This window comes from Bombina bombina, chromosome 10, assembly GCF_027579735.1.
Source record: "Bombina bombina isolate aBomBom1 chromosome 10, aBomBom1.pri, whole genome shotgun sequence".
Classification (NCBI taxonomy): Eukaryota; Metazoa; Chordata; class Amphibia; order Anura; family Bombinatoridae; genus Bombina; species Bombina bombina.
In genome coordinates this window covers 160,884,507-160,908,200 of record NC_069508.1, presented here as the reverse complement: position 1 = coordinate 160,908,200, position 23,694 = coordinate 160,884,507, and the positions used below count along the sequence as shown (strand labels likewise).

General features: G+C 41.6%; 1 protein-coding gene across 1 annotated transcript; it reads left to right on the top strand.

The window, feature by feature from the left end:
- The first annotated feature begins 2,489 nt into the window (after nucleotides 1-2,489).
- DMRTB1 (DMRT like family B with proline rich C-terminal 1) lies at nucleotides 2,490-15,925 on the top strand. The gene is made up of 4 exons (XM_053693196.1): nucleotides 2,490-2,727; nucleotides 8,561-8,763; nucleotides 14,624-14,768; nucleotides 15,843-15,925. Exons 1-4 carry the CDS (start codon nucleotides 2,490-2,492, stop codon nucleotides 15,923-15,925), a joined length of 669 nt encoding a protein of 222 aa, XP_053549171.1.
- Nucleotides 15,926-23,694: the final 7,769 nt, after the last annotated feature.

Sequence of the window (23,694 nt, the reverse complement as noted above, 5' to 3'; positions counted from 1 at the left end):
GGGGACAGTAATACATAGTGTAGGGCAGTGTTTTTCAACCAGTGTGCCGCGGCACACTAGTGTGCCATGAGAGATCCTCAGGTGTGCCACGGCAGACTGACAACAGTGTGACATATTTTTTTAAACTTTGCTTGTTTTTTACTCCCAGTGCAGGGGTAGTTTGTAGGAGGCATGGCATAACAGCACAATACATACAGTATGTGTGTGTCTGTGTGTATGTATATATATATATATGCTGTATTAGGCTACAATGTGTGATTTTTTTTAAAATTTTGGGATGGTGGTGTGCCACAGGATTTTTTAAGGTAAAAAAGTGTGCCACGGCAAAAAAAAGGTTAAAAATCACTGGTGTAGGGTTTGTGAGACTGAGGGGACAGTAATACACAGTGTAGGGTCTGTGGCACTGAGGGGACAGTAATACATAGTGTAGGGTTTGTGAGACTGAGGGGATATATGGGATCTGCATGACTGAGGTGACACTAATACACAGTGTGGGCTCTGTGTGATTGAGGGGACACCACAATGTGGGGGTATCAGTGACTGAGGTGACAGTGCAGTGTAGAGTCTGTATAACTGAGGGGAAATTATAATATGGGGATTGTATAACTGAGGGGACACTAATACACAGACAGGTGACAATATGGGGATTGTATAACTGAGGTTAACACTAATACACAGTGTGGAGTTTGGGTGACTTAGGGGACACTAATACACAGTGTAGGGTCTGTGACACAGAGGGGGGCAGTAATACACAGTGTAGGGTTTGTGAGACTGAGGGGACAGTAATACACAGTGTAGGGTTTGTGAGACTGAGGGGACAGTAATACACAATGTATGGTTTGTGAGACTGAGGGGACTGTAATATACAGTGTAGGGTCTGTGACACTGAGGAGACAATATGGGAATTATATAACTGAGGGGACACTAATACACAGTCAGGGGACAATATGGTGATTGTATAACTGAGGGGATAATACACAGTCTAGGGTTTGTGAGACTGAGGGGATATATGGGATCTGCATGACTGAAGTGACACTAATACACAGTGTGGGCTCTGTGTGATTGAGGTGACACCACAATGTGGGGGTATCAGTGACTGAGGTGACAGTGCAGTGTAGAGTCTGTATAACTGAGGGGCCAATACACAGTGTAGGGTCTGTGAGACTGAGGGGACCATTATAATATGGGGATTGTATAACTGAGGGGGACACTAACACACTGTGTGGGGTCTGTGAGACTGAGGAGACAATATGGGGATTGCATAACTGAGGGGACACTACTACACAGACAGGGGACAAAATGGGGTTTGTATAACTGAGGGGACACTACTACACAGACAGGGGACAAAATGGGGATTGTATAACTGAGGGGACACTAACACACTGTGTGGGGTCTGTGAGACTGAGGAGACAATATGGGGATTGCATAACTGAGGGGACACTACTACACAGACAGGGGACAAAATGGGGTTTGTATAACTGAGGGGACACTACTACACAGACAGGGGACAACATGGGATTGTATAACTGAGGGGACACTAACACACTGTGTGGGGTCTGTAAGACTGAGGAGACAATATGGGGATTGTATAAATGAGGGGACACTTATACACAGACAGGGGACAACATGGGATTGTATAACTGAGGGGACACTAACACACTGTGTGGGGTCTGTAAGACTGAGGAGACAATATGGGGATTGTATAACTGAGGGGACACTACTACACAGACAGGGGACAAAATGGGGATTGTATAAGGTCTGTGAGACTGAGGAGACAATATGGGGATTGCATAACTGAGGGGACACTAATACACAGACAGGGGACAACATGGGATTGTATAACTGAGGGGACACTAACACACTGTGTGGGGTCTGTGAGACTGAGGGGACAATATGGGGATTGTATAAATGAGGGGACACTAATACACAGACAGGGGACAACATGGGATTGTATAACTGAGGGGACACTAACACACTGTGTGGGGTCTGTGAGACTGAGGAGACAATATGGGGATTGTATAAATGAGGGGACACTAATACACAGACAGGGGACAACATGGGATTGCATAACTGAGGGGACACTAATACACAGACAGGGGACAACATGGGATTGTATAACTGAGGGGACACTAATACACAGACAGGGGACAACATGGGATTGTATAACTGAGGGGACACTAATACACAGACAGGGGACAACATGGGATTGTATAACTGAGGGGACACTAACACACTGTGTGGGGTCTGTGAGACTGAGGAGACAATATGGGATTGTATAACTGAGGGGACACTAACACACTGTGTGGGGTCTGTGAGACTGAGGAGACAATATGGGGATTGTATAACTGAGGGGACACTAATACAGTGTAGGGTCTGTGAGGCTAAGGGTACACACTAATTCAGCAGGTGCCCCTGTGATCATGTGACACAACAGCCCCGCACTTCCTCCCACAGCTCCGCTCCCCAAGTCCCCTCCAGAACCATAAGACATGTCGGCCCCTGCGGGTGCAGCTCCTGGCCCAGTTCGAGGCTCTCGGGTGCCCATGTGCACACGGTGCCGTAATCACGGGAAACTGGTGCGACTGAAGGGTCACGGGGGTCGGTGTGAGTGGCGGAACTGCTCCTGCCCCAAGTGCTCCCTTATTACCGAGAGACATCGTATCCTGGCGGCCCACAAACTGCTGGCCGGGCCCCGCATTAAAGATGAGGACAGGGAGACGGATATCGGTACGGGAGCTTATCATGGCACCTAGGAGAGGGGTGCATGAGGCCTACAGGGGCACAGAGGAGAGGGTACATGGTGCCTATTGGGGTAATGAGGAGAGTGGTACATGATATCTACAGGGGCACACAGGAGAGGGTATATGAGGCCTACAGATTCACTGAGGAGAGGGGTACATGGTGTCTACATGGGCACTGAGGGGAGGGGAACATGGTGTCTACAGGGGCACAGAGGGGAGGGTACATGGGGGCCTATAGGGGCACTAAGGAGAGGGGTACATGATGTCTACATGGACACAGAGGACAGGGTACATGAGGTCTACAGGAGAACTGAGAAGAGGGGTACATGGGGCACTCAGGAGAGGGGTATATGGTGTCTACAAGGGCACAGAGGAGAGGGGTATATGGTGTCTACAAGGGCACAGAGGAGAGGGGTATATGGTGTCTACAGGGGCACAGAGGAGAGGGGTATATGGTGTCTACAAGGGCACAGAGGAGAGGGGTATATGGTGTCTACAGGGGCACAGAGGAGAGGGGTATATGGTGTCTACAGGGGCACAGAGGAGAGAGGTATATGGTGTCTACAGGGGCACAGAGGAGAGAGGTATATGGTGTCTACAGGGGCACAGAGGAGAGAGGTATATGGTGTCTACAGGGGCACAGAGGAGAGAGGTATATGGTGTCTACAAGGGCACAGAGGAGAGGGGTATATGGTGTCTACAGGGGCACAGAGGAGAGAGGTATATGGTGTCTACAAGGGCACAGAGGAGAGGGGTATATGTTGTCTACAGGGGCACAGAGGAGAGAGGTATATGGTGTCTACAAGGGCACAGAGGAGAGGGGTATATGGTGTCTACAGGGGCACAGAGGAGAGGGGTATATGGTGTCTACAGGGGCACAGAGGAGAGGGGTATATGGTGTCTACAGGGGCACAGAGGAGAGGGGTATATGGTGTCTACAGTGGCACAGAGGAGAGGGGTATATGGTGTCTACAGGGGCACAGAGGAGAGGGGTATATGGTGTCTACAGGGGCACAGAGAAGAGAGGTACATGGAGAACTAAGGTGAAAAGCACTGGGCGAGAGGCAATGGGACAGCAGTATAAGGGGAGTTAGGTATAAGGGGGAACTGCACTGGAGGCAGATTTGAGGGTTGAGCAGCACTGGGGAATAAAAAGCAGGTGACAGGCAGTTCACATGGTTGGCACATGTAGATTGGTACAGAGGAACAACATGATGAGAGGGTACAGAGTGTGGTACAGGGGGCAGTTCACTGGGTTGGCACATGTAGATTGGTACAGAGGAACAACAGATAATGAGAGGGTACAGTGTGGTACAGGGGGCAGTACAGAGGGTTGCACATGTAGATTGGTACAGAGAAACAACATGATGAGAGGTTACAGTGTGGTACAGAGGATTGCACATGTAGATTGGTACAGAGGAACAACAGATGATGAGAAGGTACAGAGTGTGGTACGGGGCAGTACACAGGGTTGGCACATGTAGATTGGTACAGAGGAACAATATGATGAGAAGGTATAGAGTGTGGTACAGGGGGCAGTACATGGGGTGGGCACATGTAGAGAGGTATAGAGGAACAACAGATGATGAGAGGGTACAGAGGGCAGTACACAGGGTTGGCACATGTAGATTGATACAGAGAAACAACAGATGATGAGAGGGTACAGTGTGGTACAGGTGGCAGTACACAGGGTTGGCACATGTAGATTGGTACAGAGGGACAACGGATGATAAGGTACAGGGGGCAGTACACAGGGTTGGCACGTGTAGATTGGTACAGAGGAACAACACATGAAGAGAGGGTACAGTATGGTACAGGGGGCAGTACACATGTTTGGCACATATAGATTGGTACAGAGGAAGAACAGATTGTGAGAGGGTACAGTTTGGTACAGGGAGCAGTACACAGGGTTGGCACATATAGATTTGTACAGAGGAACAACATGATGAGAGGGTACATTGTGGTAGAGGGAGCATTACACAGGGTTGGCACATGTAGATTTGTACAGAGGAACAACAGATGATTGTTCAGGTGATGAATTCGGAATCTCCTAGTTGAAGCTTTCTCTAATCTTATACAATCTCTCTGGTATACAGCTCATTCGATTTGTTATTCTTGTTGTATTGTTGCAAAATATTCAGCTATAAATTCATAACATTAAACTCTATTGACTTTTCTTGCAACATTTCTGTGTCAGGTACACGTTTATTTCTCAGTATTTTCTGTAATATCAACATAACCAAACATAAACCATAATCACTCTGTGGTCTTGTGCAGGAGGAATTTTACTGGAAATCACATTTTTTTTCTTCCTACTTTATATATAAATATAGTTTGTTTTTATCTGTAATATGACCATAGGCTGTAATTCTAAATACTTCATACATATTACTCCCAGTTCTATTTAGTACATCTGCCGTTTGCTAATTTTTCTTTCTACAATTTATATGAAACCAAACTATTGTCTAAAGTTACATTTAGTTTTCTGACTCTTCTTTCATAAATCTATTTATCTTTTCTTTTTCTTTACTAATATGTTATTCATTACAAAGTCACACTTGCTGGAGTTGAAGGTTGTGTATTTAGGAATCAGCATTTCACGTTTGGCTACTAATTGATTAAATTATTCTACAGACATCTATATATAATCACTTGTGGCTATGCAGTATAATTGCTGGCTGGGAAACTTCTGGCTCAGGATTCGGTTGATCCTAAAAGTAATATGAAACCCACATATTTTCTTTCACGATTCAGATAGAGCATGCAATTTTAAGCAACTATTGTAATCCTATTGTCAATTTTTCTTCGTTCTCTTGGTATTTTTATTTGAAAAGCAGGACTGTAAGCTTAGGAACTAGACCATTTTTGGTTCAGCACCTGGGTAGCGTTTGCTGATTGGTGGCTACATGCTCTATCTTAAAGTGAAAGTCAATCCTAGCATTGTACAAACGCTAGGATTGACTATTGAAACAAATAAAGGGGACTTTTATTCATGAAGTATAAAATACTTCATGTAGAAAGCACCTTTATTTGTTTCAACCGATCGCCGTTCTTAGCTGCTGCAGCAGCCCACGGCTAAAAAAAAAATTCCTAAGAGGTGACGTTTTCACCACTTAGCCAATAGCTGTGCGGTAAATCCGGCTTGGCGCCCATGGGAGATGGATTTACCGCACGGCTATTGGCTAAGAGGTGAAAATGTCACCTCTTAGCAAAAAAATTTTTAGCCATGGGCTGCTGTGGAACAGCGATCGGTTGAAACAAATAAAGGAGCTTTCTACATGAAGTATCTTATACTTCATGAATAAAAGTCCCCTTTATTTGTTTCAATAGTCAATCCTAGCGTTTGTACAACACTAGGTTTGACTTTCACTTTAATCATGAAAGAAAAAATTTGGGTTTAGTGTCCCTTTAATAAAGGGGCAATAAACAGCTCTTGCATTTGTATAAACAAAGTTGTGCTTGTGCAACCTTCCCAAGAGATGCCTAAAAGCAAATTCCGTATTCAGCTGTTTGATTTGCAGCATATGCAGGTTATAGAATCTGCTTTTTGGCCTTTCTAGGGAGCGGGAGACAAGTAACATTTAAGGGCCATAGACCCCAAAATGTCACGACGCAGAAAGAGCATATTATTTTAAACAACTTTCCAATGTACTTTTATTATCAAATTTGCTTCATTCTTTGTTGAAGGAGTAGCAATGAATTACTGAGAGCTAGCTGAGCATATTGTGTGAGCCAGTGACCAGAGACATATACGTGCAGCCACCAATGACCAGCTAGCTCCCAGTAGCACATTGCTGCACCGGAGCCTACCTAGGTTTGCTTTTCAACAAAGGATACCAAGAGATCAAAACAAATTAGATAATAGAAGTAAATGGGATAGTTATCTAAAATCTCATGCTCTATCTGACTCTTGAAAGTAGAGTTTTGACTTTACTGTCCCTTTAAGTTATTTAATCTTTCCCTATACAGTATAAAGCAATAGGCAGAGACTCTATCTATATTCTTGTCTGTGCTCTCACTTTTTCTATTATTGGATGGATCATTCTAACCTTTAACATTTTCTTGTCTGTGCAAAGGGCACTTCATAGATGTTATTGTGATTTTATTAGAATTGGGTTTATGTGAAACTTACACAGAAAATAAAATACATTAATAATGTGATACGCTTTGTTGTTGAAGGTTAAATCTTTCTGTTTTGTTTATGTTAAAACAATCGGCTGCTACATCTTTATTTTTTATTTTTTTTTGCAAATATTTATTTATGTAAGCTTTGGTTTAAGGATGTTTTTTATTTTTATTTTAGCTGGTTATATGGATGAATAGGTTTAATGACTCCTTCAGATTTTTTTGTGAATGCTGGAAATATTTTATGTATACGGGATAAATGGGCGGAGAGCAGCTGTGCATTTCCGATTCTACATTTATGTCTTTAAAGGGACATGAAACCCAAAAAATTTCTTTCATGATTCAGACAGAGAATACAATTTTAAACAACATTCCAATTTACTTATATTATCTAATTTGCTTTATTCTTTAGATATAATTTGTTGAAGAAATAGCAATGCAAATGGGTGAGCCAATCACATGAGGCATCTATGTGCAGCCACCAATCAGCAGCTACTGATCCTATTAAATATGCTTTTCAAGAAATGATATCAAGAGAATGAAGCAAACTATATAATAGAAGTAATTTGGAAAGTTGTTTAAAATTGCATGTTCTATTTGAATCATGAAAGATATAATTTGGGTTTCATCTTGATGCTGTCTGCTTTGCAGATGTTTGTGAGATTAAATTGTGGTTAGTAACCTGGTAACTGCGGGTTCAGTTCAGCTTGGGATATGTTGAATAGTTGCAATGTGATGATTATTATGAATGTTAGTTTGGTGTTTGCAATAGAGCACTTTATGGCAGCACTGCATGTGGTGCACTGTATATTTTCTTCCAATCACTCGATTTACCTGCTGGAGTCTATTAAATTGTTTACACATAGCTCATGCTCATTTACCTTTATTTTGCCTGTTAAAACTGTCTATACTGAAATTATTTGCTCTAGAAAAGCTATGTAAGCAAGAGGCAACAGCAGAAATCAACTTCCAAGTGGGGGTGGGAGAGAGCCCAGACCATTGAAAGGGTGTTTCTGCAGAAGCTTTGAATACAATGAACTCTTAGCAGCGTCTTACCTGAGTGCATTGTCTCTTTAAGAAATGATGGCTTTGCATGCTTGGCAGACTGGCTGGGGAACAATTGAGCTTGGAGCTGTATATTGTATTATTATGCCCTGCTATAGATAGACATAACCCTTTGTTTTTATATCAGTGCCTGTGACTGCAGCTAGAAGTTTAGTTTGTTTTTGTATAGTGCCCCAGTTTTTATCAAAAGAACAGTATTTTATAGTGGGAAGGTTATTTCTAAACCTCATAAAGAAGCCGCTCAACTGAGCCATATTCTGGCCCCTGGGACTGATCTGTTTTCTGTATAGCGCGGCAGCATTATAATAGGGGCAAAGCGTCACTTTGATGACTATATTGGGAATTGTAGTGTAATTGAGGGTTATTATATCAAACGCTGTTATATCACTTTATATCAGAGGCCACAGTGTCCCTTTGGGCATCATATTAGGGGCCACAATGCCACAAGGTTCTCAAATCAGTGTTATACCAATGGCTATAGCATCACTAGGGATGTTAGTATCATTTTTATATTACAGCGTTGTTAGTGCCATTTAGTTAATTAGAATGAGCCTGAGATTATAATAAGTGTTTATATGCTCCTTGTATAACATGAGGCAGACCCTCACCACTCTTTGTTCATTACACAGGGTACCCTCCTCCCCTCTCGCACTGTGTGCCCAACAAAGAGAACTGCAGAACTGAGACTACCAAGATGTACCCAGTACCTGGGCCTATGTGCCATTACCACTCGTTTCCCATGGCACTTCCCTGTGGTCCACCAGGATTCAGAGGACCCCCTCCTCCCTCTGGCATGCCCATAAGAAGTATCCCCCAATGTCATCCAGTGAAAGTAAGTCCATTAGAGACAATGCTACAGGGAAAGACCTTTTGGCATCCAGCAACAGCACATGTATGATAATGTCTGTATGGCATTAAAGCCCCTTGCAAATGCTCAGAGGGCTTCCACTTAAAGGGACATTGTACCCAAATTTTTTCTTTCATGATTCAGATAGAGCATGCAATTTTAAGCATCTTTCTTATTTACTCCTATTGCCAAATTTTCTTTATTCTCTTGGTATCTTTATTTGAAAAGCAAGAATTTAAGTTTAGATGCCGGCCCATTTTTGATGAACAACCTGGGCTGTCCTTGCTGATTGGACAGCACCAATAAACAAGTGCTGTCCATGGTTCTGAACCACAAATTGGCTGGCTCCTTAGCTTATATGTCTTCTTTTTCAAATAAAGAAAGCAAGAGAACGAAGAGAAATTGATAATAGGAGTAAATAAGGAAGTTGCTTAAAATTGCATGCTCTATATGAATCATAAAAGAAAAAAATTGGGTTCAGTGTCCCTTTAAAGGGATATAAAAGTCGCTGTTCCAAGCCAAGACAGATGTGATATTAAAACCAATGGCTTTTGTTTGAAAGAGCCAAACGCACTGCTGCCTCAGCTGCTTCCCAATACCCTTCATAGGTTATACCTGTAAATGCTATGTTAGAGTAGGCAGCAGACCAGTGCCTTTATCTGTTTCAAGCAGGATAACTAGATTATACATTACTTTAGGTTGGTGCATAATGAGCAGTATGAAAACTATTTAGATATGCCAGCTTGACATGAACTGCTTTCTTGGTTATGAATCACAAAGTTGCATTAATAAATGTATAATTATTTTGTAAATGTATCTTTTTATTATTTAAAGGGACACTGTACCCAAATTTTTTCTTTTGTGATTCAGATAGAGCTTGCAATTTTAAGCAACTTTCTAATTTACTTCTGTTATCAATTTTTCTTCATTCTCTTGATATCTTTATTTGAAAAAGAAGGCATCTAAGCTGAGGAGCCAGCAAATTTGTGGTTCAGAACCATGGACAGCATTTGTTTATTGGTGCTGCCCAATCAGAAAGGACAACCCAGGTTGTTCACCAAAAATGGGCCGGCATCTAAACTTAAATTCTTGTTTTTCAAATAAACATACCAAGAGAGTGAAGAAAATTTGATAATAGGAGTACATTAGAAAGGTGCTTAAAATTGCATGCTCTATCTGAATCACAAAAGAAAAAATTTGGGTACAGTGTCCCTTTAATATATGATTATCAGTTGCATTAGTGCAATTTAATAAGTAGTTGGTATGTAGGACATTTTATGGTGCAATAATTGTATATAAATATACAACCTTAACCTGACTCTATAAAAGGTGACTTCTTATTGTTTAAAAGTCATTTTGTTAACATAAAAAAGCCCTGGTGCCCGGTAAAGTGCCCTTATGCTTTGGCATTTTAGCTGGGAGAAGATGCAGGGGTCACAGTCCTTTGCAAAGTGCACCAAAACGCGTCACTTCCCTGAGTCGGCTGCATGTACAGTTAGCTGGCAGGTTCAGCCTCTTCCTTTAATTCCCTGTGAGCGCTAGTGACTGACAGCATTGCGCATACAGGTGACTGGCATCAGACAATCAGGGTGGTAAATCACAGCTATGGGTGTATTACGCAGCTGCAGTGTACCTCTTTAATGGAAAGTTTGGTTAAAGGGACACTGAACCCAAATTTTTTCTTTCACAATTCAGATAGAGCATGACATTTTAAGCAACTTTCTAATTTACTACTATTATCAATTTTTTGGTGAACAACCCAGGTTGTTCTTGCTGATTAGTGGATAAATTCACCCACCAATAAACAACTGCTGTCCAGGGTGCTTAACCAAATTTTTTCTTTCACAATTCAGATAGAGCATGACATTTTAAGCAACTTTCTAATTTACTACTATTATCAATTTTTTTGGTGAACAACCTAGGTTGTTCTTGCTGATTAGTGGATAAATTCACCCACCAATAAACAAGTGCTGTCCAGGGTGCTTAACCGAATTAAAAAAAAAGCTTAGATGCCTTTTTTTCAAATAAATATAGCAAGAGAACAAAGAAAAATTGATAATAGGAGTAAATTAGAAAGTTGCTTAAAATTGCATGCTCTGTCTGAATCACGAAATAAATAATTTGGGTTCAGTGTCCCTTTAAGGCGCTAATATGGTAAAATAGCTGGAGCATGTGTGATGCAGGCAATGAATGGTAAATTCAGCTGGGAAGTGTTTCTGACAGTGAGTTAAAGGGACATTATACACTCGTTTTTTTCTTTGCATAAATGTTTTGTAGATGATCTATTTATATAGCCCATAAAGTTTTTTTTTTTTTAATGGATAGTTTTGCTTATTTTTAAATAACATTGCTCTGATTTTCAGACTCCTAACCAAGCCCCAAAGTTTTAGGAGAATACCGACGTATACCTTCTCCAGCTTGGTCCTGTTTGTGTAAAGGGTCTTTTCATATGCAAAGGAAGGGGAGGGGGAGTGTCTGCATTTTCCCACTTGCAGTGGGTGTTCCAGTAACCTTTTAAACAGAACTAAACTGAAAGCTTCTAAGTAAGTTTTTAAACGGTTTTATACTGGATTTTTATATCAGTATCTGTGCATAGTATTCTTTATAGTAGTGTCTATTACATGCAGTTATATGAAAATCGGTGTATACTGTTCCTTTAAATCACTGCTGCAAGTGTGCTAAACAGCAGTGATATAACCCCAAGATTACCCATGTGTTCCAGGCAGACAAGAGGTTAAATACAAACAGAGAGAGAAGCAATCTGCCAGGAACGAACAACAGCTCAGTAGCTTGTTCTATGGGCCTGTTACCACCTGGGAGTAGCTTCTTTTTGCCCACTTGTGCTTTTCACAGAGGAAAAACTTTCTTGAAGTATATCAGTCTTATCCTGCCTAACAAGGTCAGCCCAGCCCCGAAATACCAGGCAATTCTCCTCTGAACAAGGAAAACTCAACCCAAGAAAATAATTTTGGCCTTCTTGGGCCTTGTTAGTTAGATGCAGCCATATTCCTGGTTTCCCCCATCGCCTTTAGGGAGACTTTCCCCAGGGTCATAATACAAACAGAAAGAGAAGCAGTCTGCCAGGAACGAACAACAGCTCAGTGGTTTGTTCTGTGGCCTGGTTACCACCTGGGACTAGCTTCTTCTTTTTGCCCAATTGTGCTTTTCACAGAGGAAGACTTTTCTGAAGTATATCAGTCTGATCCCACCTACCAAGGTCAGTCCAGCCCCGAAATACCAGGCAATTCTCCTCTAAACAAGGGAAACGGCAAACCCAGATGATCTTCTCTCTGTTTGTATTTAGTCTTAGACTGATATACTACAGGAAAGTTCTACTCTGTGAAAAGCATTACTGGGCTAAAAAAGAGGCTGCACCCAGGTGGTAAATTGCCATAGAACATACTAACAATATTATTGTGCTGGTTGTTCGTTCCTGTGAGTGTGCTTCTATCTGTGTGTATTTAGTCTCCCTAAGGGTAAAAGGGGCAACCAGACGTGGACTCCTTGCTCAGTGTGATTAGAGGAATATGGCTACACCTCACTGACGAGGTCCAATAAAGGCTGAAACAGTTGTCTGGGGTTGCTGTGCTCCTTGTTCAGAGAGGAATTGTCTGGTATTTTGGCGCAGGATACAAGGATACTAGATACTGCAGAATACTAGATACAGTAGGATACTAGATACAGCAGGATACAAGGATACTAGATAAAGTGGGTTTCTAGATACAGCAGGATATAAGGATACTAGATACAGCAGGATACAAGGATACTAAATATAGTAGGATACAAGGATACAGCAGGATATAAGGATACTAGATACAGCAGAATACCAGATACAGAGTAGGATACAAGGATACTAGATACAGCAGGTTACAATGATAATAGATACAGCAGGATAATAGATACAGCAGGATACAAGGATACTATATACAGCAGGATTCTAGATAAAACAGGATACAAGGATACTAGATACAGCAGAATACAAGGATACTAGATACAGCAGGATACAAGGATACTAGATACAGCAGGATACTAGATACAACAGGATACAAGGATACTAGATACAGCAGAATACAAGGATACTAGATACATCAGGATACAAGGATTCTAGATACAGCGGGATACAAGGATACTAGATACAGCAGGATACTAGATGCAGCAGGATACAAGGATACTAGATGCAGCAGGATACAAGGATACTAGATGCAGCAGGATACAAGGATACTAGATACAGCAGGATACAAGGATACTAGATACAGCAGGATACAAGGATACTAGATACAGCAGGATACAAGGATACTAGATACAGCAGGATACAAAGATACTAGATTCAGCAGGATACAAGGATACTAGATACAGCAGGATACTAGATTCAGCAGGATACAATGATACTAGATTCAGCAGGATACAATGATACTAGATTCAGCAGGATACAAGGATACTAGATACAGCAGGATACAAGGATACTAGATACAGTAGGTACAGCAGAATACAAGGATACTAGATACAGTAGGATACAAGGATACTAGATACAGTAGGTACAGCAGAATACAAGGATACTGGATACAGTAGGATACAAGGATATTAGATACAGCAGGATACAAGGATACTGGATACAGCAGGATACAAGGATACTAGATACAGCAGGAAACAAGGATACTAGATACAGTAGGATACAAGGATACTAGATACAGCAGGATATGGGATACAGCAGGATACAATATTAGATACAGCAGGATACAAGGATACTGAATACAGCAGGATACAAGGAGTCTAGATACAGCAGGATACAAGGATCCTAGATACAGCCGGATTGTGTTTTTTTAGCGTTTCACAGACAGCTCTAGTTCATGTGTGCCATATTGGATAACATTGTGCTCACTCTCATGGAGTTACTTATGAGTCAGCACAGATTAGCTAAAATGCAAGTCTGTCAAAAGCACTGAGATAAGGGGGCAGTCTGCAGAGGCTTAGATACAAGGTAATCACAGAGGTAAAACATGTATTAATATAACTGTGTTGGTTATGCAAAACTGGGGAATGGGTAATAAAGGGATTATCTATCTTTTTAAACAATAAAAATGTTCAACGTTAAGCTTTTTTCCTCAACGTTTTTCTGTAGATTAATACAAAAGTACAAATGATGACACGTTTACTCAACTTAAATATAATCCTCCAAATATTGTCATTAATTCTATAGTTAAAAAATTTACTTACGAATAATAACATGAAATTAATTAATTTGGTAATTAAAAAAACTGCTTTCAAGGCAGTTAGTCATTGTCTATATTTAATTAATCAGTTGTCATTTTTTCGCTGTACCCATTGGCTACATGTATTTTATTTTTTCAAGTTATAGTTTTTTTAACCAATACAAATGTGTATGCAGATTTTATGAATGTATTTAATACAGCTTAATTAATTCATCTAACTGCGCTTCTAATGAAGTGAGACATCGCGAGAAAGGAAATTAAAAAGTTGTATTTTATCAGTTTCTGCACAGCATTACCTAATGGATTGGAAAAGGGTGGTTGCTAGTTCATGTGTGATTCATGGGTGCAGTAAGGGCTGATGGGAACTGAATTTTCACTCATCATATAATTGCTTCATACTTCTGGCTCATTTACATTCGTGGTTATTATCTCAGTGGGCCGGTTTACCTTTATAGAAGACAGTTTGTATATAAGTTGTTTTTTATATTTATTTCTGTGCTTATTTTATTTCTTCTGCAGTCACGGGGGCGATATTGTAAAACTGCGCTGTACATCACTGTGTAATCCTGTTTTTAGTCACGTAGATATTGTTTGCTCACTAGTGCCCTGGGATAAGGCTCTCTGTGTTTGTGCAGGTATATGAAGGAGGAGGAAATTTTATGCATCGTGTATACCCCTCTGTACCTCAGTTTATACCCCCCCGCTTCCTGCCTGGGATACACTATATACCCCCTCCTGGGCCTCTGAGTGTGATGGCTAATGCAAGAAGGGATTTGTCAGGTGAGTGGGGACACATTTTATATTTATCAGCCTTCTGTGTGTATCTCCTTAAAGGCCATTATAGTACAAAAATGACATTCTCTAATTCCTTATAGCTTGTTATTCTAGTACTGGCAATTGTATCACCAGCCATTTCCACTCCGGACCAGCACTTCTCGAGCCGTTAAACACATAGACCCAGCACTATAGAATTTTGCGCAGCCATGCAAATAAATGATATTAATATCCGTTTTGCAAGTTTGCTAGAGCTACAAATATCACACTATAACGACCCTTTGAATTAAAAGACAGAGAACACATGAGGAAGTGCAAGACTCAGAAGATGGCAGATATTCTCTTACCTTTTACCCCATAATCCCATGGTTTACACAGCTTCCCCTGCAGCCAGGGATTCTGGGTAATATCCTACCTTTACCCATAATTACACAGCATACACAGCTCCCTCTGCAGCCAGGGATTCTGGATAATAACCTGACCTCTACCCATAATTACCCAGCTCCCCCTGCAGCCAGGGATTATGGGTAATAACCTACCTTAACCCATAATTACACACGATACACAGATCCCCTGCAGCCAGGGATTCTGGGTAATAACCTACTTTAACCCATAATTACACATGATACACAGATCCCCTGTAGCCAGGGATTCTGGGTAATAACCTACCGTTACCCATAACTAACCAGCATACTCAGCTCCCCCTGCAGCCAGGGATTCTGGGTAATAACCTACTTTAACCCATAATTACACAGCATACACAGCTCCCCCTGCAGCCAGGGATTCTGGGTAATAACCTACCTTTAACCATAACTAACCAGCATACTCAGCTCCCCCTGCAGCCAGGGATTCTGGGTAATAACCTGCCTTACCCAATAACTACACAGCTCTTACTGCAGACATGGATTCTGGGTAATAACCTGCCTTACACAGCTCCTGCTGCAAAGTACCCCATAATCACACGGCTCCCGCTGTAGTAGGCTTCTTGTTTTCTGGGAGAATGTATTAAATACAATGTTGAGCTGTGTATGAGGTTTTCTCAGTAGCACCTCACAAGCTAATGAGATGTTTGTGTTTTAGGTCATAGCACAGAGGGCAACCAGTGTTTAAAGACAACTTTTGAAGAAAGCCAAGCAAATGGTGTGGAGCAAAGTAACCAGTGAGCAAGCAGCACTTAACCCCTTGGCTGCCAGAGAGGGCTATGTTGTATTGTGGCCTTCTCTGCCAGCCAATGAATTAAAGATTACCTGGGAGTCCCAGCCTGGGAATCCTAATGTCAAAGAAATACAGACACATGATGCCATATTGTTTCTGTCTGAAAAACCTTATGCTAATAATTATCCCATGTCTGAGCATTAGACCCAGTTACTGCAGCCTGGGGTTGGTTTACCCAAATTCTTCATTAGGAATTTCTTGCCAGTTACTGGTCCCTTCAAATAATTCAGATGCCTCCTTATAGTAATATCCCCCCCCCCCCCCCGCTCACATTGTTATAAAGAGCTGCTGGCCAGACGCAAAACTAAAGCACGTCAGACACAATATAATTCAGTTCACAAAACAGAATTATTGAGAGCTGAATGCGTCTCAGGGTTTCAGATTGTTTTGTATTGTAGGGTTGTAGCGTTTATACTGTTTCAGATTGTTTTATATTTTGGGTATTTACATTTTAAGCACTTCATATTTTTTCAGCTTTATTGCTGTTCTCCGTGCAGAGTATTAAATGAACTTTGTTTTGTAAATAATAAAGTTATATTTGTGTTTGTGACTTATACATTTCTATTTATCGTGCAAAGAAAATAAAACAAATAACAACAGATTTGCTTATGGTTTTATGTAAACACATTTCCCATTTGCCAAAGAAGTCTTTTACAATATTTGTAGTCAGGTTGTGGAACTTTCTATTAAAAAAGGCTGTGAACTCAGATTCCAGCAATTATAAAAATGAATCGTTCTGCTGCACAGTAGCTTGGGACATTGCACTTTTGGGTAATTCTATGTCAAGTAATTTGCTTTTCAATTTTTTTTTATTTTTAATTATAAGGATTTAAAATCCTCAAAATTAAAAAGATTTTGATATACACAAATATACAAAAACCTGCTTTTCTTCATGCATGATTGAGATGTTTCAATTAAAAAAAAATTGCTTTTATTTGATCTGCAACATGACTAGGCCTAAGGAAATAAACATTTCAATTCTACTGACTGAAAAATTGAAAAAAAAGAAAATTTATGCTTACCTGATAAATGTATTTCTTTTTTGACACGATGAGTCCACGGATCATCTTAATTACTAATGGGATATTCACCTCCTGGTCAGCAGGAGGAGGCAAAGAGCACCAAAGCAGAGCTGTTAAATAGCTCCTCCCTTCCCTCCCACTCCAGTCATTCGACCAAAGTTAGGAAGAGAAAGGAAAAGCCAAGGTGCAGAGGTGTCTGAAGTTTACAATAACCCACAACCTGTCTAAAGAACAGGGCGGGCCGTGGACTCATCGTGTCAAAAAATAAATACATTTATCAGGTAAGACACGAGTCCACAGATCATCTTAATTACTAATGGAATTCAATACCCAAGCTAGAGTACAGATGATACGGGAGGGACAAGACAGGGAACCTAAACGGAAGGCACCAATGCTTGAAGAACCTTTCTCCCAAAAGCGGCCTCAGCAGAGGTAAAAGTGTCAAATTTGTAGAACTTTGAAAAAGCGTGAAGAGAGGACCAAGTTGCAGCCTTGCAAATCTGTTCCACAGAAGCTTCATTTTTGAACGCCCATGAGGAAGCAAAAGCCCTCGTGGAATGAGCCGTAACTCTCTCAGCAGGCTGCTGTCCAGCAGTCTGATATATGCAAGACGTTTGATACTCTTCAGCCAAAAAGAAAGAGAAGTAGCCATAGCTTTCTGTCCCATACGTTTTCCTGAGAAAACCACAAACAAAGAAGACTGACGAAAGTCCTTAGTCGCCTGCAGGTAAAACTTTAAAGCACGGACTACGTCCAAATTGTGCAGAAGTCTTTCCTTCTGAGAAGAAGGATTAGGACACAAAAAAGGAACAACAATCTCCTGATTAATGTTCCGATCAGAAACAACCTTAGGAAGAAATCCTAATTTAGTACGTAAAACTACCTTATCTGAATGGAAAATAAGATAAGGAGACACATACTGTAATGCTGAGAGCTCTGACACTCTCCGAGCAACAAGAAATAAGGCTTTCCAAGATAACAACTTAATATCTAAGGAATGCATAGGCTCAAACGGAGCCCCTTGAAGAACTTTGAGAACTAAATTAAGACTCCATGGAGGAGTAACTGGTTTGAACACAGGCCTGATCCTGACCAAGGCCTGATAGAATGATTGTACATCTGGAACATCTGCCAGACGTTTGTGTAACAAAATAGATAAGGCAGAGAATTTGCCCCTTTAGTGAACACTTCGATAAACCTTTCTCCAAACCCTCTTGGAGAAAGGACAAAATTCTAGGAATCCTAACTCTACTCCATGAGTAGCTCTTGGATTCACACCAATAGAGATATTTACGCCAAATCTTATGGTAAATCCTTCTAGTAACAGGCTTACGAGCCTGAATCATGCTCTCTATGACCGATTCAGAAACCCCCCACTTGGATAAAATTAAGCGTTCAATCTCCAAGCAGTCAGCTTCAGAGAAACTAGATTTGGGTGAAGGAAGGGCCCCTGAATCAGAAGGTCTTTCCTCAATGGAAGTCTCCAAGGTGGTACAGATGTCATCTCCACCAGATCTGCATACCAAATCCTGCGAGGCCAGGCCAGTTCTATGAAGATCACTGAGGCCCCTTCCTGTTTGATTCAAGCAATTACTCAAGGAAGAAGATCAAACGGAGGAAACAGGTATGCTAGATTGAAGGTCCAAGAGGCCGCCAGAGCATCTATCAGTTCCGCCTGGTGGTCCCTGGATCTCGACCCGTATCTCGGGAGCTTGGCATTCTGTTGCGATGCCAGGAGATCTAATTCCGGCTGATCCCACTTGAGAATTATGCTGGAGAACACTTCCGGATGGAGTCTCCACTCCCCAGGATGAAAGGTCTGCCTGCTCAGGAAATCCACCTCCCAGTTGTCCACCCCTGGGATATGGATTGCCGATAGGCAACAAGAGTGGGCTTCCGCCCACTGGATTATTTTGGTTACCTCTGTCATCGCTAAGGAACTCCTCGTTCCTCCCTGATGATTGATGTAAGCCACTGATGATCGATTGGAACCTGAGAAACTGGACCAAGGCTAACTGAGGCCAGGTCAGAAGAACATTGTAGATCGTTCTCAGCTCCAGAATGTTTATAGGAAGAACAGACTCTGGCAGAGTCCAAACCCCCTGAGCCCTTAGGAAGCCCCAGACTGCTCCTCACCCTAGAAGGCTGGCAACACTTGTCCCAATCACCCAAGATGGTCTGCGAAAGCAGGTTCCCTGGGAGAGATGATCCAGAAACAACCACCATTGAAGAGAATCCTTTGTCTCCTGCTCCAGTAGTATTTGAGGAGGCAAATCTGTATAATCTCTGATCCTTTGCCTGAGCATGCTTAACTGCAGAGGTCTGAGATGGGACTGAGCAAACGGGATGAGGTCCATTGCCACCATCAGCCCGATTACCTCTGTGCACTGAGCCACTGAAAGTTGAGTAGTGGACTGAATGACTAGACAAGGATCGATAATCTCTGATTTCCTGACATCCTGTCAGAAAAATCTTCATTGATATGTAATCTATTATGATTCCCAGAGAGATACCCTTGTACATGAGATAAAAGAACTCTTTTCCAAATTTACCTTCCACCCGAGAAATCGCGGGAAGGATAACACCATGTCCGTGTGAAATCTCACTCGTTGTAAGGATGGCGCCTGGACTAGGATGTCGTCCAGATAGGGCGCCATTGCAATGCCCCGTAACCAAAGCACCGCCAACAGCGATCCCAGAGTCTTTGTGAAAATTCTGAGAGCTGTGGAAAGACCGAAAGGAAGAGCCACGAACTGGAGGCCCAGAATGGCAAACCTTAGGACTTGAGACGATTCTTGTGAATGACACATGAAGATGCGCGTCCTCTAAATCCACTGTTGTCATAAATTGACCCTCTTGGATCAAGGGAAGAATGGAACTAATAGTTTCCATCTTGAAGGACGGTACACTAAAAAATTTGTTTAGACTCTTGAGATCTAAAAAAGTGGTCTGAAGGTTCCCTCTTTATTGGGGACCACAACCCGATTGCGATACAAAACCCTGTACCTGTATTGGAACTGAAACAATCACTCCCAGATCTGAGAGGTCTCCTGCGCAGTGTAAGAACGCCTCTCCTTTTGTCTGATCTGTAGATAATCCTAAAAGCAGAAACCTGCCTCTGGGAGGAGAACCTTTGAACTCCAAATAGTATCCCTGGGACACTACTTTCTATTGTCCAGGGATCCTGAACATCCCGAACCCAAGCTTGAGCGAAGATGGAAAGTCTGCCCCCTACAAGATCCGATCCCGGATCGGGGGCATGCTCTTCATGCTGTCTTTGAATCAACAGCAGGCTATTTGTTGTTAAAATTCTTTAAATTTCAAGAGATTAATTCTGTCAAGCCAGGTCCCAACACAGTCTTCCCCTTGTAAGGAATCACTAAAAGCTTAGACTTAGAGCATACATCCGTAGAACAAGGCTCTTACCATAATGCTCTGTGAGCTGGAACAGAGAAACCTGAAACCTATGCTCCCTGATAACTTGAAGGGAAGAATTTAAAATAAAGGAAGTAGCCCATTTTGAAAGCTTTTATCCTTTCCTGGATTTTATCCAGGGGAGTTTCTGACTTAGTAGCATCAGACAACGCATCAAACCAATATGCCGTCGCACTGGTGACGGTAGCAAAGTACACAGCTGGTTACCATTGTAAGCCCTGGTATACATCCCTTTTCTAATTTTTGTCCATAGGACCTGTGAAAAAACCCAACTATCCTTTAGGGGTATAGTGGTTCTCTTAGCTAAGCTGAAAACTACTCCTTAGTGACAGGCTTACTCCTTAGCTGAGTCGGCTATGGGAAACATCTTTTCAAATATAGGGAATGCGGTCTCTTCCATTCCTTGTAACTTACTGGACGCACTAGGATAGAGTACACCAGTAGTGTCAGAGTCTCCCAGGGTAGCTAAAACCTCCTAAAGTGATTCACTTTCTCAGATAATCCCGAAGCATCTTCCTCTTTCAGGTAACAGGGAAGAACCATTCGGAATAGCAACTACTGAATCAATCACCCTAATGATTGAAAATAATTCCTCTAGTAATGTTTTCTACCACGTGTGAAAAACATAAAGTGCATGAAATGCAGAGTAACCCCGAGTGGAGTGTGAGAGGAAGCGCAGGGCACTGCATGTGGGCCATACAATTTTGTGGGACACTATAGGAGAAATTGTGACATAGATTGACCATTGTCAACAGACTCCTCACAGCAAAAAGCCTTAGAAGAAGTAGGTTCAAAAAATGAGTACATTTTTTACTAAATATTGACAAATAAAAAACCGTTACTGTTTCTTTAATTTTTAAAAAATAACCTTATTTTTTGTGTGCTCTTACCATCCTAAGTCAGAAAGGATGAAGTAAATAAACAACTGAAAATCTTTTAATAAAATTAACAGATAAAAAAAGTTACTGTCTCTTTAAATTTTAAACTGTAACTTTTTCTTTTTGCACTCGGGAATGAGGTAGACTAGCAAGCAAATATTGAAGCACCTACTTACACCTCAGATATTTTGCTGAGGTGCCCATTCAAATGCAATAAGACTCATTTAACACCTCAGTTTAATGACAGAAAAATACATTTTAAACTGTTTATTTCCTTGTATAAACGATACGTTAAAAAACATAAGCAAGCCTGAAACGCTGTACTTTTCACAGCGCTGGCTGGACCCGCATTGAGAGGGAAAAAACTCAGCACTGTGTTAGATGCTCTGCTTTCCAATATTTTTAATTGAGGTGGAGAGCGCAATCTAACACAGCCTCAACGTAGCTCCACCCCTCGTGGGCGTGATAACATTCCATTTCCCGGCACTTTCATTATGTCTGTGCCTTGAGATGGAGAAAGTGCAGCCCAGAAACGGCGCCAAAGGTAACTCCGCCCATCGTGAGCGTATCACTAAACAATCTCCCGGTCGCCATTAATATGTATAGATAGGCTACCGGGAGCTAACTGAACCACACAATTATGTATACTCTGTTTAGAAATTGGGGACGATTGTGCTACCGCATGTTAGATAGCGCTATAGCCCAAGTGAGAGACCCAAACAATTATCTCCTGAGTCCTTATTACTTTGTCCCAAGTGATTGAGGCCCCCAGAGTACAAGCCACACTTAAGGGCTCCATGTACTAAGCAGTCAGCGAGCTACCCGCAACAAATCTCGCGTCAAAACTCGCAAACTGATATGTACAAAGCCGTCAATTGTGTTAAAACTCGCATCTTTAAAATTGCGAGCGTACTTATCCGCCAAACCTCGCTACTGCTCCATTTTTCACTGTAATTAGACACATTTGACCACCAACTCGCCAAAAAACGAATGTACTAAAAAATCTATTTGTCCGCTCGCTACAATTTCCGCTCCCACCTCGCTATTTTTGCCTCGCCACCTTTTAGGTGGCGGGCAAGGTACAAAACAATAGGAAAGTCAATCTAGACGCCAGTCTAGACATATATAAAAGGCAGTAATATCAGCATTGTACTTACAGCATAACTGGCGTCTAATTTGTCTCTCATTTCCATGTACATAAATTGCGCCCAATTTGTCGACTGTAATTAAAGAGTAATCTATTTAAATTTGTATTGTTAGTTGTCAATCTTTATAATTATTTTTATATTAATATTTATATATTATCAGATCCAGATGAAGCCATATCCAAATTGTAAATAAATATTACAAAAATAACGCTCTGTTATAACTCTTCAAAAAATTTTGAACAATAATAAAGTTGTTTAGATAAGTTGAACTTTTATAGGAGCAAAATTCTATTCCCGCGACTACTATGATGTTCGTGACACCTTGCATGTCACGTGTTAATAATTGGCCAGACAATTCAACTAAAAGTTAAGTACCATCAGCTTAGTCGCGGCGAGCGAGGCGTCAAATTTATCAACAATCCGCAACTGCTCGCGGCGGGCTAGACTTGTCTATTTATTGGGGGAATATTAGTACATAGCGACAGCGGACACCATTTCGCCCGCGGCGAGTAACGGCGAGTTTATCCGCGTCTACAATGACGGATGAATTGACGGCTTAGTACATGGAGCCCTTAGTCCCCTTAGCCCCAGTGCCTGCTAAAAATGTGCTGTCACAGGATCCCCTCCCTTTATAGGAATAGGAGGAATGTTCCAATAAGGGAGTTATATCCCAATAAAGTGCTCCACTTCCTCTGAGATCTTCCCAGACCCAGACTAAAAAGTTAGCATTTATCTTTAAAATCTGCCCGACAGCAGGGCAGCTCAGCAGGTTTATGAGGTCCTCTCCCTCACATAGCCCTGTGGAAAAATGATAGAGCCTGAGTAATCTTACTTAAGCCATCAGAGTTAGGGCAGCATCAATGTATGGGAGACGTAGTGAGACTTATGTCCCATAAGTTCCCATTGCTCTAAAGCCACCAAGGCTCTACGGAAGAGACTGATATGGACTACGGCTACACCCTAGAAGAAAGCAGCACAATCTTGCACTACTGTAAAAATAATAAACTCTTGATTGAAGAATCTAATCTAACACCTCACTTTACCTTTTCCTATCACTAACGTAGGCAAAGAGAATGACTGGAGTGGGAGGGAAAAGAGGGGCTATTTAACAGCTCTGCTGTGGTGCTCTTTGCCTCCTCCTGATGACTAGGAGGTGAATATCCCATTAGTAATTAAGATGATCCGTGGACTCATCGTGTCTTAAAAAAGAAAAGGACATTATTTGAAACCTCGT

Coding starts and splice junctions, on each gene's coding strand:
- DMRTB1 (XM_053693196.1), top strand. CDS start 2,490: ATGTCGGCCCCTGCGGGTGCAGCTCCTGGCCCAGTTCGAGGCTCTCGG. Junction 8,764..14,623: donor CCCAATGTCATCCAGTGAAA/GTAAGTCCATTA, acceptor GTGTTTGTGCAG/GTATATGAAGGAGGAGGAAA. Junction 14,769..15,842: donor TGCAAGAAGGGATTTGTCAG/GTGAGTGGGGAC, acceptor TTTGTGTTTTAG/GTCATAGCACAGAGGGCAAC.